Below are 15,000 nucleotides of genomic sequence, written 5' to 3' on the forward strand. Positions count from 1 at the left end.
AGAGAGAGAGAGAGAGAGAGAGAGAGAGAGAGAGAGAGAGAGAGAGAGAGAGAGATTTAAACATTTTTGCTAATTGTTGGACTAGATTTTGTTTGACAGAATGACACTGAAATCAGGACAAGTGACAAGAGGAGTATTATTGGTTTGTTAACACACACACACACACACACACACACACACACACACACACACACACACACACACACACACACACACACACACACACACACACTGACCTTTCCCCCCGCCCTCCATTACACACGCTCACCTACTCCTCCTTAATTAATGTAAATCTCTCTTGTTTACCTGTCAGTGCCCATCAGGTGAGCGCGCGGCCAATCTTATTACCTGCCATTATCACACTCCGGGCCCTCGACATCCTGCTAATTAGCGACCGAGGTGTGTAAATCCGCCTGACAGTTAAGGACGGTTGTAACTCTACGGTCGCTTTCAGCCGCGTTTCATTACACGTTTTGTTGATCTTGGCAAAAACTACGTTCGGAATTGAGACATAAAGGAGAAGACATACGAAAATATTATGTGGATGAGTAAAGTATATACATTTACGAGACTTGGTGCGTAAATGAAGGTTAAGGAGAAAAAAGTATGGAAGATTGATAGACGTATGAATTTCACCTTAATATAACGTTTTCGAAATGATACCGAAGAAGAGTGTAAAATAAAACTGGTAAGCGGGAGATGCATAACGGAAAATGAGAATAGAGAAGGTGAAAAAATAATAACGATGTCTGAAGATGTAATGTACGAAAATACTCACTATACGTGTCTTTACTTTCTCTAGTTATACGTTTCCGCTATAACGATAAACATAGAAAGAGTGAACCTTTCCTTCCACCACTTTCATCTTACTCCATGAAGACGAGTTGTAAATTAAATGCATATAAGAGAAATGCAAAGAAAAGAAGAAGACATAATATGGAAAAAAGAAAGATCACTAACTTTTCGAATAATTATAAAAGAGGATTCGCAACATGTATAAATAAATCCTTCATCCTAATTCAATAACGCTAGCAACATGAGCTTCGTAAAAGACAAAAAAAAAGTTGAAGTAATTCCTTGCTGAAATATGTCGCAAGTCTGAAATATAACTCCAACACGAAAGAGAAATATTTAATGCGCGCGTGATTCCCCCGGAGAGGAGGAGGAGGAGGAGGAGGAGGGGGAGAGAGAGAGAGAGAGAGAGCAGGAGGATACAATACAGGGAGGAAAAGAAAAAATATAGAAAAGAAAAGATGATGAAAAAGGAGAGATTACGAAGAGAGATTAAGGAGAGGAAGAGATACATAGGAAGATATATAGAAAGACAGATAGGGAGATATAAAGAAAAAATAACAAAGGGAAAGACATACACACACACACACACACACACACACACACACACACACACACACACACACACACACACACACACACACACACACACACATCACTCCCTTTGAAGGACTAAGAGCAAGGATAAGCGTGATGGATGACCAAAGGAAAGGAAGGGTCAAAGGTCATCCCAGGTGTAACCTCGACCTCCTCCTCCTCCTCCTCCTCTTCCTTCTCCTCTTCCTTCTCCTCCTTCTCCTCCTTCTGCTCCACATTTCAGTTCTAATCACGTATGACCTTTGCTCGTGTGGGTGTGTGTGTGTGTGTGTGTGTGTGTGTGTGTGTGTGTGTGTGTGTGTGTGTGTGTGTGTGTGTGTGTGTGTGTGTGTGTGTGTGTGTGTTTTCATCTCCATTTTTTTGCTCCTTTTTTATTTTTCTGGTTTCGTTTTTTGTACATTGATGACAAACCGCAGGAATAAAACACCTTTCTTCATTTCTTGTTCCATTCGTTCCTCCAGAAAAGTTTTAAAACGATAAAAAAGAAACACCACAACATAAACTAACACGTAACACATAGCGGAGTGAAAGGTAATATAATGATAAATATATAAATCACAACATAACAACATGGAAAAACAAATTAATAAGTATACATGAAATAAGAAAGCATGAATACATCGATAATAGAAGAAAAAAAAATACACAGTGAGAATAAGCGACGAATTTCAAGCCGCTAAAGGACAAAAGTGAAAAGCAAAGCGAAGTAAGAATTCTTTTAGGCAAATCCGGGTTGTGCTCTGGGCGGGGGTGTTGTTGTTCTTTTGGGAAAGCGTTCGGGGAGTACAACTTTTGTTTTTCTATTTTACCGCCGCAAAAATATATCGAAAGGAAGGTAAAAATTCTTCTCTTTACTTTTACGAGAGTCAGAGAGAAAGGGAAAGAGAAAAAGAGAAAAAATGTGATACCGGCATACCAATAAAAAATACATTCACCCTTGAATGATTGAAGTCAGCCACACATATATTCACACGCACACACACACACACACACACACACACACACACACACACACACACACACACACACACACACACAGAAAGCAGAAAACACTTGAACAAAAGAAAGACAAAAAGAAACGAAATACGTGACAACAAGGAGGCCAAATAAGGAAAAGAAAAATGAAACACGGCATAAAAAGACTAACAAAGCTGATTGAGGACGAAACAAGCACAAAATAACACTTGAACACACACACACACACACACACACACACACACACACACACACACACACACACACACACACACACACACACACACACAGTCATACAAAGAGACGCACAAAATCAATAAGGCAAAATAAACGAAAGAAAAAAAGAACAAAAGCACACACAGACACGAAATGACATAGACAGAACGAGAAACAGACAGCAACACAAAGAGAAGCGAAAAGGTCCCACCACACAGACACACAGATGAGTAAAAGCACAGACACGCAGAAACACAAAATCACACACAAAGAATGAAGAAAAAGACAGAAAGAAGCAAAAAAAAAGTGAGAAAATACGCATACACTCGAACTAATGCAATTTCAGCCACACGTGAATAAAACACACACCGGCAGACGAATGAAGTGGATTACCAAATAGTTTCGGTGGACTATGCCCCATCTTCAGTGGTTCCTTCATTCCACTGAACATGATGACTGTGTACACTGAATCTGTTTGGCAGGTATACATCTTCCGTCTGCTAGAGTTGGTTTTATTCGCATCAAGAAGAACACATCAGAATAATTATCCCAGTCTACAGCCACACACACAGAAACACACACAGACACACGCAGACAGGACGAAAAAAGATAGATACAAAGAGAAGCGAGGAGATGCCATCACGCAGACACACACTGAACAGAAGCACACACATACAAACACACACACACACACACACACACACACACACACACACACACACACACACACACACACACACACACAGACACACAGGCATACACACACATAATTAAAAAAAAGACAAAGACACAAAGAGAAGCGAAAAAAACCACCACACAGACACTCACTGAACAAAAGTACAACCACACACATACACACGCGCGCACACACGCACACACGCACAGACAAATGAACAAAAGCACACACGCACACACACAGACACACACACACACTGACACACAAAACCACACCGACAGGATGAGATAAAAGACAGAGACACGGAAAGAAGCATGAGAAGCCACCGCCACACCGAGACACGTGTGATCAAAGACAGCAAACAGGCAGACAGGCAGACAGACATACTGACATACCTTCATGCATGTTCGACGGAGATGACAAGAGGTAGAGGAGGTACGGTCCTCTGGGTCGCACGCCACCCTCACCTGCGATAAATGAGCTAATTAACAACAGGTGTCATCAGCAGTCACAGGTGAGAATCTCATTAACAGGTGACGGCGTGAAAGTTATCAGAAGTGATTTTTTTTTTTCTTTAGATGCCAAAACTCATTAGCAGAGAGCATGAAATATTTTACAGGTATTCCACACAACAAAATAATTGGTAGATGAGTTTAAAAGGTTCCATGTGCTACAAAATCATCAGCTAATTAAAGAAGTTGCTCCGCGAGGCAAACCAAATGACAGGTGAGTTTGAAAAGCTCCCCGGCGCTACAATCAAATGAATAAATTGAGAAGGATGAGCCGCTAAATAAAGAAATAGACAGGTAATGCTATAAAAGTTATAATTCCCCTACAAGTTAGAATAAATTACCTAATTAACACCAGGTGAGCGTCAGAAGTTACAGGTACTAGAAACTCATAACCAGGAGAAGTCAAAAGTGTGAAATGCCTAACAGGTGGGGTTGTTTGAGGTTAAGATGTGAAATAAGGATGTTACAATAGTTCAGGAGAGAAAATATCCTAAGCTCACCGGCGATACAGATAAATGAAGTAGTTGAAAAAAGTTGAGCCGTTAAATAAACTGACAAGTAATGCCACCACAGACTTAATTCACCTGCCAGGTAGAACAATTGACCTAATTAACAACAGGTGAGCGTCGGAAGTTACAGGTGATTGAAACTCATTACCAGGAGAAGTTCAACATGGGAAATGGTTACCAGGTGAAGTTGTTTGAGGTCAAGCTGGGAAATAGCAAAGTTATAACAGTTCACGAGACGGGAATATTCTCCGTAGATAAAGTCATAGTGCGTAATTCAACATGCAGTAGTGGAAATATATATTATTCCAAGTACGAAAAAGTTATCAGATGAGATTTTATGATTTAAGATGCCGAGAAACTCATTAGCAAGTGATGATTACAGCCCAAGGTGTGGAAATATATATAGCAGGTGCAGGTGAGAGTTTGTGGCGCCAGGAAAAGTTGATGAGGAGGTAAAGTTTGCCCGAGGTGAAGCGGAAAGATAAAGAAGAGGGATAATTGAGACCACACGCGTAAAAGTAAAATAATGAGATAAATTTAAGAGGCGAAAGAGTCAGTAAACTTGAAAAAAAGGTGAAGTTTTCTTATAAGCACACTTTTATAATATTGCAGGTAAATCTGAGACCGTTAGCGTAAAAAAGAGTAATTATATATTTTTAATGGTTTCCCAAGTTATTAAGACGATATAAAAGTTAAGTTTTCTAAAAGACACTCAAATATAACGAAAATATAAATTACAGGTAAGTCTGCGGCCACAGGTGTGAAATATTAATTAGTGGCCAAACTCAAAAGAGCCGAGTCAATAAAAACTAGTTCTTTTTTTTTCCAGCACCAACGCAACAGTAAATAACAGGTGAACTCTTCAAACACAGGTGTGGCAGACTTATTACCAGGTGACGTGAAGTGTCTGGATGGGAGGGGCGGAATAATTAAAGGTTAGTGTTGCCTAAAGGTGAGCAGCGGAGGTGAACAGCAGGTAACCGTGATCAAGCCCAGGTGAAGCAGGTGAAGGTGAGAGTTTGCGGCGCCAGGAATATAATTAACACGTAGAGAAAATTTACAGGTATAGAAATCTCAGCTGAACTTGACCGCTGTATTTAGTATTCATCCTCTGTGTTGTTTTGTCTGAGGTAAGATGTCGCGGGCAGGATTTTCTTTAATATTGTTTTGTTCTTTGTCTGTCATCTTATATGCAAAACTATAAAAAATAAAATTAACCCGGGCCATTTTTTTTGTTATATTGCTTTGTTCTTAGTCTGTTACCTTATATGCGAAACTATAAAAAAAAATAACCTGGGCCATTTTTTTGTTGTTGTATTGTTTTGTTCTTGGTCTGTCTCATGGTATTTAAAAAAGCGGTGAACATGGAAGGAAAGAAAGGGACTGAAAGAAATGTTAAGGAAAAGAAAGGAAGGAATGGAGGAAGAAGTTAAGATTGAAGATAAAGTAATAGAAAAGAAGTATTTGAGACTTGGAATGAAACTGAGAAGAGGTAAGAAAATAAATGAAAAAAATAAATAAAGGAAGAAATAATGAAGGGAGGAATAATAAATGAACAAAAATGTGATAGAGGATTAATTTATTGGCCTTTAGGTAGGACTGGACAGGTAATGTTTGCAAAGCGTACAGGAGCAATAAACTGATTAACCCAATGGATGCGAATTTCCTACAAGAAGACATCACCAAGCTACAAGAGTGGAACAAAAAATGGCTGCTATAATTTAATGAAGAAAAATGGGGAAATCCAGCATACCAAAACCACATGGGAAACACTCCACTATCCACCACAGAGGCAGAGAAATACCTGGGAGGATATGTTACCAGGCTACCAGTGTAGGCCAAATCCGTGCCAATCGCAGCGGACGGGTTAACATATAAGCTAATCAAGAAATAGCTAGGTACGGTACAAGTAATTGGTATGTTAAGTCTGCCACGCCTCGAAGTGCTGCAGACTAATCACCAAGGAAACTAATTTACGAGTTAACTAATCAGGCATCGCTTAAATTAGACAGAAGGTTTATTCAGTGGTTTGCAAGTACAATAAATGGAAAGATAAACTAACTGACAACTGAATTCTGTAAACGTAAAAGGTGAAAGAAATTGAAATATAAGAAAACTGCTTGATTCATAGAAAATAAAGATGTAACGTTAAAAGAGGAAGAACATTGCCTATAGAGAGAGAGAGAGAGAGAGAGAGAGAGAGAGAGAGAATAGCAAACTGAACGAGAAATGTGACAATAAATTCATGGAAACAAACACACACACACACACACACACACACACACACACACACACACACACACACACACACACACACACACACACACACACACACACACAAACAAACAGCAGGGAAACAGGTAAACAGCTACGTGGATTAATTGCAAACAGTTCCGCATTGAATAAATAGTGAAGGAAAATACATAACGACAGAAAGAAAAGAAATACCATAACAGGACCGCTCTCTCTCTCTCTCTCTCTCTCTCTCTCTCTCTCTCTCTCTCTCTCTCTCTCTCTCTCAGTCCCATTCATACCCACACTCGTAAAAAACAAAAACAATAGGCGCGAGAAAAACTATAAATGACTGTATCCAAAAGGGAGTTGAAAGCTTCCATTAAGTCCTTAAGAGGATTAGATTCTGTTCACGACACCAGGGACTGAAAGAGAGAGAGAGAGAGAGAGAGAGAGAGAGAGAGAGAGAGAGAGAGAGAGAGAAAGTAGAGAAATACGAAGCAAGGAAACGAGAGAGAGAATGGATGAGGGAAGGAAGGCAGGAATGGATGGACGGATGAAGGAAGGAGGGGAGGAAGGAATGAAGGATGCTGAGAAAGAAAGGAGGATGGAAACAAGGAATAAATAAATGAAACTGTTTTATGAATGAATGAAGGAAGGAAGGAAAATTCAGAGGAAGGGAAGAAGAAGGGAATGAAAGTGAGGAGGGAGGAACCTGAGAGAATTAATGAACGAATAAAGTAAGGAAGGAAGAAGGGAAAGGAAGATGTAAGTAATGATAGAAGGAAGAAAGGATGAAAGGGAAAAAAACTGCAAATTGCATAATGAGCATATCTGTTGAAGAGGAGTTTGCGGAAAAGATGAAGAAAGGAAAGAACAATGATGGAATAGGAAAGAAAACAAGACTGACAACAACAAAAACAACAACAACAACAAACACGGCCCCTTTCCAACCCAAAGAAAAGAAAAAATGACGAAAGGATAAAGAGAAAAAAGGGAAACACACACAAGACGAACAAACACAAACACCTCCTCCTCCTCCTCCTCCTCCTCCTCCTCTTCCCTCCTTGCAAGATGGTGGAAGGCAAACATGATAATTCTTCTTACCTCCTTACCTTTCTCCCTTCCCTTCCCTCGGTCTCTCCCCTTATCTATCCTCCTTCTATTTTCTCATTTCGTTTCGTCATCTTCCTCTCCTTCAATTCCCTTTCATTCCCTTCTTTGTCCTTATTACTTTCTCTTTCTTATGCTTTTTTTTATCCCGTCTCTCTCTCTCTCTCTCTCTCTCTCTCTCTCTCTCTCTCTCTCTCTTGTCTACTCCGTTTATTTCGTACCCTTCTTCCTTTTCATCCTTCCCTTCCTCTCTCTCTTTCTTTCCCTCACTTCCTCCCGTTTCCTCTCTTCCTTCCTTTCCTCTTTTTTTCTCTCGTTCGGTTTCCTTCATTTTTCTCTCCTTTCGTTTCCTTCTCCTTTCCTTTCTTTTGTTCCCTCCCTCCACTTTCCTCCCTTCTCTTTCTGCATTTCTTTCCCTCATTTACCACGCTTCATTGCCTCTCCTCCATCTCTCCCTACCCTTCCCTCCACCCTCCCTCTCTCTCTTCCCTTTCCTTCCCTCCACTTTCTCTCCTCGTCTCTCCTCTCTCTCTCTCATCCCTTTCTTCCCTACACCCTCTCTCACACTCTTCCCTCTTCTCCCTTTCTCCCTTCCCCCCTTCCTTTTCTTTCCCTTCCTCCCCTCCCCTTCCTCCCTCCCCTCCGCCTCCTCCTCTTCCTCCTATCCTTTCCCTTTCTTTCCTTCCTCGCTCACTCTCATCCCTCTCCGCCTTTCCTTACCTTTTCTCCCTTCCCTCTCTCTCCTCTCTCCCTTCCTTCCCTTCCCTCCACCCGTCCTCCCACACTTCCCTCTTCTTCCTCTCCCTCTCCTCTCTCCCTTCCTTCCCTTCTCTCCACCCCTCCTCGCACACCTCTCTCCTCTTCCTCTTCCACTCCTCTCTTCCTTCCTTCCTTTCCCTCCACCCCTCCTCGCACATCTCCTTCGTCTTTCTCTCCTTCACCCTCACTCATACACCACCCTCTCTCTCTCTCTCTCTCTCTCCCTTCCTTCACTCCCCTCCATCCTCCCTGCTACGCTATGTCAACAAACCGTCCACACAGGAATTTTCTTTCATGTTCCTCGTCCGTCAACATTCACTAATCTGCTTCACTCCAACGGTTCTCGCCTCGATGGAGAAGACTGAGCGTTTCATCTTTTTAGTGTATTTTCCTGTGTTTTCCCACTTTGGTTTACCTGTAATGAGCCTCGGTGAAGAATATTGAGTGGTGTATCTTTTTATTATATTTTTTTCACTTTCTACTGTTTTCTTTACGTTTATTGATTTATCTTTTTGTTATATTTTTTTTTCACTTCCCTCTCTTTTCTTGACGTGTATTGAGCCTCGGTGAAGAATACTGAACGATTTATCTTTAATCTTTTTTTATCTTTTTAATCCCAATTTGCTTTACCTTTATGAACTCTAGCAAAGAATATTGAGCGATCTATCTTTTTATTACTTTTTTTCTCCTCTTCTCCACTTTTCTTTGCGTTTACTGAGCTTCGCCAAAGAATATTAACTAACTAACTAAGGGAGAGTATTGAGCGATCTATCTTTTCATTACATGTTTTTCTCCTCTTCTCCACTTTTCTTTGCGTTTACTGAGCTTCGCCAAAGAATATTAACTAACTAACTAAGGGAGAGTATTGAGCGATCCTTCTTTATATTACATGTTTTTCTCCTCTTCTCCACTTTTCTTTGCGTTTACTGAGCCTCGCCAAAGAATACTGACGAACTAACTAACAAAGGAAGAATATTGAACGATTTATCTATTCACTGTATGCTCATTTTTATCCCACTTTGCTTTGCCTGTGTTGAGTCGCTGAGTGGCTTGTTATTTTTTCATCGTTATCTTCCTTTTTTCTTCCTCCTTTCACAAGTTATGTTTTCTTCGTTACTCTTTTTTTTCTGTTCTTGCGTTTTCTCTGTTTTTTTGTTCCACTAAAGACAGAGTATTCGTTTTTTCTTTGTCTTTTTGTCTTTCTCCATTTCCTCCCCTTCCTTTCCTTCCTTTTCCTTCCCTACCCTTCCTTTCCTTTCCTTTCCTTCCCTACCCTTCCTTTCCTTTCCATTCCTTCCATACCCTTCCTTTCCTTTCCTTTCCTTCCCTACCTTTCCTTTCCTTTCCTTTCCTTCCCTACCTTTCCTTTCCTTCCCTCCCCTTCCTTTCCTTTCCTTTCCTTCCCTACCTTTCCTTTCCTTTCCATTCCTTCCCTACCCTTCCTTTCCTTTCCTTTCCTTCCCTACCTTTCCTTTCCTTTCCATTCCTTCCCTACCTTTCCTTTCCTTTCCTTACCTTCCCTACCCTTCCATCCTCCCTCGCATAACTTCCCCCCCTCCTTTCCTTTCCCTTCCCTTCCCTCCCTTCCCCCCACCCTCCCTCTCCTCCTTTTCTGCCTTCTCTCCTCCTCCCTTCCCATTCCTCCCCTCCATCTTCCCTGGCACGTTAAATAAAGATGAATATTTTTGTTTGTTTCTGCTTCTTGTCTCATCAAAAATAGACTCTTCTTCCTCATGTTCTATTTATTATTTGTTAAGTATTCTTATATTTGATCATCATTATTTATCATTTTTATTGTTTTTTCTCTTGTTTTTCTTTGTGTCCTTGTTTTTATCTCATTTATATTTTCTTAGTGAAGGATGATGTTTTCTTTTACATGCTTTCTTGTCGAGTTAAACATATAATTCTTTTTTCCTTGCTTTTTCTCGAGGTTAGTTTTGTGTCTCTACGTGTTTCTCGCCTCAGCAAACTCCTTTTTTCCTATATTTTGAATTATTAACCCCCATTTTTTGTATGTTTGTCTTTGATTTCTCTGTTTCTCTTCAGGTCTCTAGATTATCAGAGACATGAATTTTTCTTTTTTATTTGTTTCTTTTTATCATCACATATTTTCTTCTTCCCTTCCTTCTCTCAGTTCTTTCTATATTTCTTTCTTTCCTCTCCCTTTTCACAAATAACGTTCTACTTTACTCTTCCTTTTTCGATTATTCTATTTTCTTTTCTTTTCTTTCTTTCTCTCAGCCATTTCCTTCTTTTCTCTCCATTTTCACGAACTGTTTCTTGTTTCTTCTTTACCTTTTTTCTATTCTCGGATTTTTTTCTCTCAGCAACTCTCACATTTTTTATTTCTTCGGGGAATTCTTACACTTTTTCTTCAGCATTTCTTACTTGCATCTCCTTTTCTTTTTTGGAGGGGAGTCTTTGAAATAAACAATCTTTCTCTTTTCTCCTTTTTCTTCTTTCGACAATTCGTGTTGGTGCATTAAGTAGCTACATGGATTTTCGGAGGAGAGACGCAAAAAATACTGCTTATGTTTTGCGTTCCTTCCGCTTCATGTGCTTTCACTTTTTAATGTAAATATACTTCTGACAAATATTAGAATGTAGAAAGTATAAAATGTGTGAGAATTTATATATGCATACACAAGAGAAGGACAGAATATTCAGGAAGAGAGCATGAAAAATAGATAAGGATGGAATGAGGAAAATATATAAGGAGCGAAGAAAGAAATAACAACGAAAAACAAAAGGAAGAAAAGTGTGGAGAAAAGAAAAGTTAAGCTTTGTGTGTTTCAAGACGAAGGAGACAGACAGAACACGAGCAAAACTAAGCAGAAAACAAAACTTCTATCATCAAGAAGAACAAAAAGATAAAGACAGAAGAATGTGTATAAAAGTTATCAATCATTCTCAGAAACGTGTCATGGAAGGGAAGGCAGACGAAGGAAATGCAGAAGAAGTAAAGGCAGATGAAAGAAAGGGCATACGAAAGAAAGGAAGAAGCGAAGACAGACGAAGGAAAGGAAGAAAGAAAGGCAAACAAAGGAAAGGAAGATGAAGGAAACGAGGAAGAAAGAAACATAGACAAAGGAAAGCTGAGACAAAGTTTACTAGAGGATAAAACGATGAAGATATTGGTTAACTCTTGCAGTGGGAAGTGGGACAGCATAAAGATGGGCTTGGTGGAAAGTAATGTGTCTGTTCTTCAGGCTCATGAGAGAGAGAGAGAGAGAGAGAGAGAGAGAGAGAGAGAGAGAGAGAGAGAGAGAGAGAGAGAGAGAGAGAGAGAGAGAGAAAACGAAAGTAAAGTGAGTAAAGAAAAATAATGTAGAAATGACGAAATATATGATGATGTTGAATTCCAAGGTGAAGTTTTGCCTTGTATTGTGCTTCCCGTGTTGCTGTGTGAGTGCAACACCGAAATGGTAATAGAAAAAAATCTTAATGGAAGTCGTGCAGTAAATTTAACATCAAAGTGTGCTCCTGCGAGTCCACTTAGTAAATGAAGGTAATATTAATCAACAGGTGAGTTAATTAGACCAGGGAAACGATAATTAAGTTAATGTAAGACTTAACTTGCTACAATAACAACAACAACTACTAATATTACTTAGACTACTACTACTATTACTACTACTGCTAATACTAATACCACCTCCGCTGCTGCTACCAATACTGTCACTACTACTACTACTACTACTACTGTTTCTACTTCTACTACCACCACAACTACCACCACTACCACCACCACTGTTCCTACCACGACTATCACTACTACTAACACCACTACAACTATAATGGAAAGGAAGAAAATTCATACACGACTTTCTTTTGAGCTTCCCTTATGAGACGAATAAATAAGTTAGCGAAGCGGCTCCCATACGTCCATTACGAGGGCAGGGGAGGCGGTGCGTGGCTTGATGGAAAAAGTAGTTGGCTCGTTACTGTGACTCGTATTTTCGTTTCGGGGAGGCAGTGGAAGGGAGAAGTGACGAGACTTTATGGGAAATTACTACAGTTCGTTCGGCAAAATGGTTCATATTTTTGTTAGCGTTCAAGGTCATGTTCTCCTATTGAAGCTTTACCTCATATACAGACACACGCACACACAGACAGAGGGAAACAGACAGACATACGTACACACAGAGAGACAGACACAGACAGACAGACAGACAGACACACACACACACACACACACACACACACACACACACACACACACACACACACACACACACAGATTGATTGATGGATATATTAAGAGAGGTAAATAGATACATAGAAGGGTAGACACACACAGAGATAGATAGATAGATCCACAAACAGAGATAGATTGATACAGAAAGAGAGATAAATATGCATACGCAGTTTCCATATTTTATTCGCCAAAAAACAAACATAAAACACAAATATCTAAACTGAAAAAGAAATAAAATAGCACAGAGAGATGGATTGATAAACAAACAGATAGATAGAGAAAAAAAAGATAAACTGTTCATACACAATTTGTACATTTTATTCGCGAAAAGAACCCACACAAAAAAAAACACAAAATATCTAAACTTAAAAAAAAGCAAGATAAAAACACAAACGAAAAGAGACGAAGAAAACAAAACAGATAACCTCTCTCTCTCTCTCTCTCTCTCTCTCTCTCTCTCTCTCTCTCTCTCTCTCTCTCTCTCTCTCTCTCTCTCTCTCTCTCTCTCTCTCTCTGTTTACACTCCCGAGACACAGCCATCGTACGAGCCTGCAAACTGTCGTACGCGTCATGCCATTGCAAACTCCTTCCCGGGCATTCGATTCCCGTTATTGGATGAGCCTGCGTGTGGATGAAGGGGGAAGGGGGGAGAGGGAAGGGGAGGAGAAGACGTCAGAGGAAGAATGAAGGAATGAGGCGAGGGGAGGGAGAGATGAGGAAAGAGGGAGTGAAGGAGAGACGGAAAGTAGTAGGAGGGGGGAATGGACACTGCAGAAAGAAAGAAAGGAAAAAAAACTAGAGGAAAATGAGGAATAAAGGAAGGGAGAGACAGGGAACACTAGATAAAGCTGGAAACAGGAAAGAAAGGATACAGACATGAGATAAGAACAAGAGAGAGGAGTGGAGAGGGATGGACTGGAGAAGACAAGGAGGGAGAAAGGAAGGAGGACGAACGAGGGAAAGAAAATGCGAGAGAAGGAATGAAGGAAGTCAGGGGAGGTAAGGAAAGGAAGAGAAGGACAGGAGGAGTGACGGATAGATGAATTGTAGGAACAGAGAAGACGTGAGAGGAAGAGTGGAGGAAAAGTGTGGGAGGAAGGGAGAGAAGGAAGGTGGAGTGACAGAAAGAAGGAATATAGGAGTGTATGAGTGAAGAATGGTGACAGAATGGAATTAACAAAGGAAAAACTAGACTGAGATAAAAACAGACGTAAGGAAAATTTATTAAAAGATGAACAGAAGTGGTGATGAATTGGAGGAAAGAATAAGTGAGGGAGAGAAGGTATGGTGAAAAGGGGGAAGAAAAGAGGGAGATGGAATGATAGAAAAAGGAAACATGGAGTAGAAGAATAGAAAGAGATAATGGACTGAAGAAAAAAATTAGTGAGGGAAAGAGAAGGAAAGGAGGGAGGAAAACGTGACGGGAGGAATGAAGGAAGGGAAAAGTGAAGGGAGGGAAAGGAGAAAAGGAGAGAATGGCGGGGAAACACAATGTAGGAGCAGGAAGGGCTAATGGTGACAGAGGAAGAAAGAAAGGAAAAAATAAAGAAAGATGGGAACAGGAAAGAAATAGAGATGTGAGAAAACGGATTAGGGAAAGAATGAGAACGGAGATGGACTGTAGGAAAAAAAAATAGTGAGTGATAGAGAAGGAGGAAAGAAGAAAGAAGACGTAAAAGGAGGAATGGAGGAAAGGAGGGAGAGGGGGAAAGAAGAAAACGGAGAGGCAGGGACATATAAACGTAGAGGGAAGGAGGGAAAAATGGCGACACGGTGGAATAAAGAAAGGAAAAACTAGAAAAAAAAGATAAAAAAAAGAGAGAGAGAAAGAACGAATAGGAAATGAACTGGACCGGAGGAAAGAATGAGTGAGATATAAAAGAGGAGAGGAGAGAACAATACGCGAGAGGACGAATGGAGGAAATGAAATACGAGAGGAGGGAAAGGAGTGAATTATTGGTGTGGGAGGGAAAAAATGGTGGAAAAAAGGGAAGAAAATAGAGAGAGATGGAAGATGGAAACAGGAAAAGAAAGAAAACAAACATGAGAGAACGGGATGTGGGAAAAGGGGAAAGAAATGTTGACCCAATGAAATGAAGAAAGGATAAATTAGAGAAAGATGGAAGAAGGAAACAAATAGCAATAAAGATGTACGGAAAATGGATTAGAGGGAGAAAAGGAGTAATGATGGATTGGAAAAAGTAATCATATACCGAGGGATAGAAGGTATGATGGAAAAGGGGGAGGAATGAAGGTGGGACAAAATTGGAGAAGGGGAGTTTGACGATATGGAAGCCAGGGAGAAGGATTAGAGAAGAGGAAACGAGGAATTATAAATAGATCAAGGAATACAGGAAAACAGGAGGAAAAGATGGAGGAAAGAAATTGGGGAAGAGGAGTTTAAGGGAATGGAGGATTGAG

The 15,000-nt window shown here is 40.2% G+C and overlaps 1 protein-coding gene across 3 annotated transcripts in view; it reads right to left on the reverse strand.

Annotated features, from left to right (window-relative positions):
* Window positions 1–15,000, reverse strand: part of LOC126980473 (prohormone-4-like) — a 119,343-nt gene that overhangs the window by 81,114 nt on the left and 23,229 nt on the right. For 2 of the 3 annotated variants that reach the window (XM_050830403.1, XM_050830402.1), the window contains exon 2: window positions 3,652–3,723. The exons of the other annotated variant lie outside the window; for it this stretch is intronic. In XM_050830403.1, the coding sequence (XP_050686360.1) occupies window positions 3,652–3,723 (72 nt within the window). The remainder of the gene's footprint in view (window positions 1–3,651; window positions 3,724–15,000) is intronic. 3 annotated transcript variants of the gene reach the window in all.

Source organism: Eriocheir sinensis, chromosome 44 (assembly GCF_024679095.1).
Source record: "Eriocheir sinensis breed Jianghai 21 chromosome 44, ASM2467909v1, whole genome shotgun sequence".
NCBI lineage: Eukaryota > Metazoa > Arthropoda > Malacostraca > Decapoda > Varunidae > Eriocheir > Eriocheir sinensis.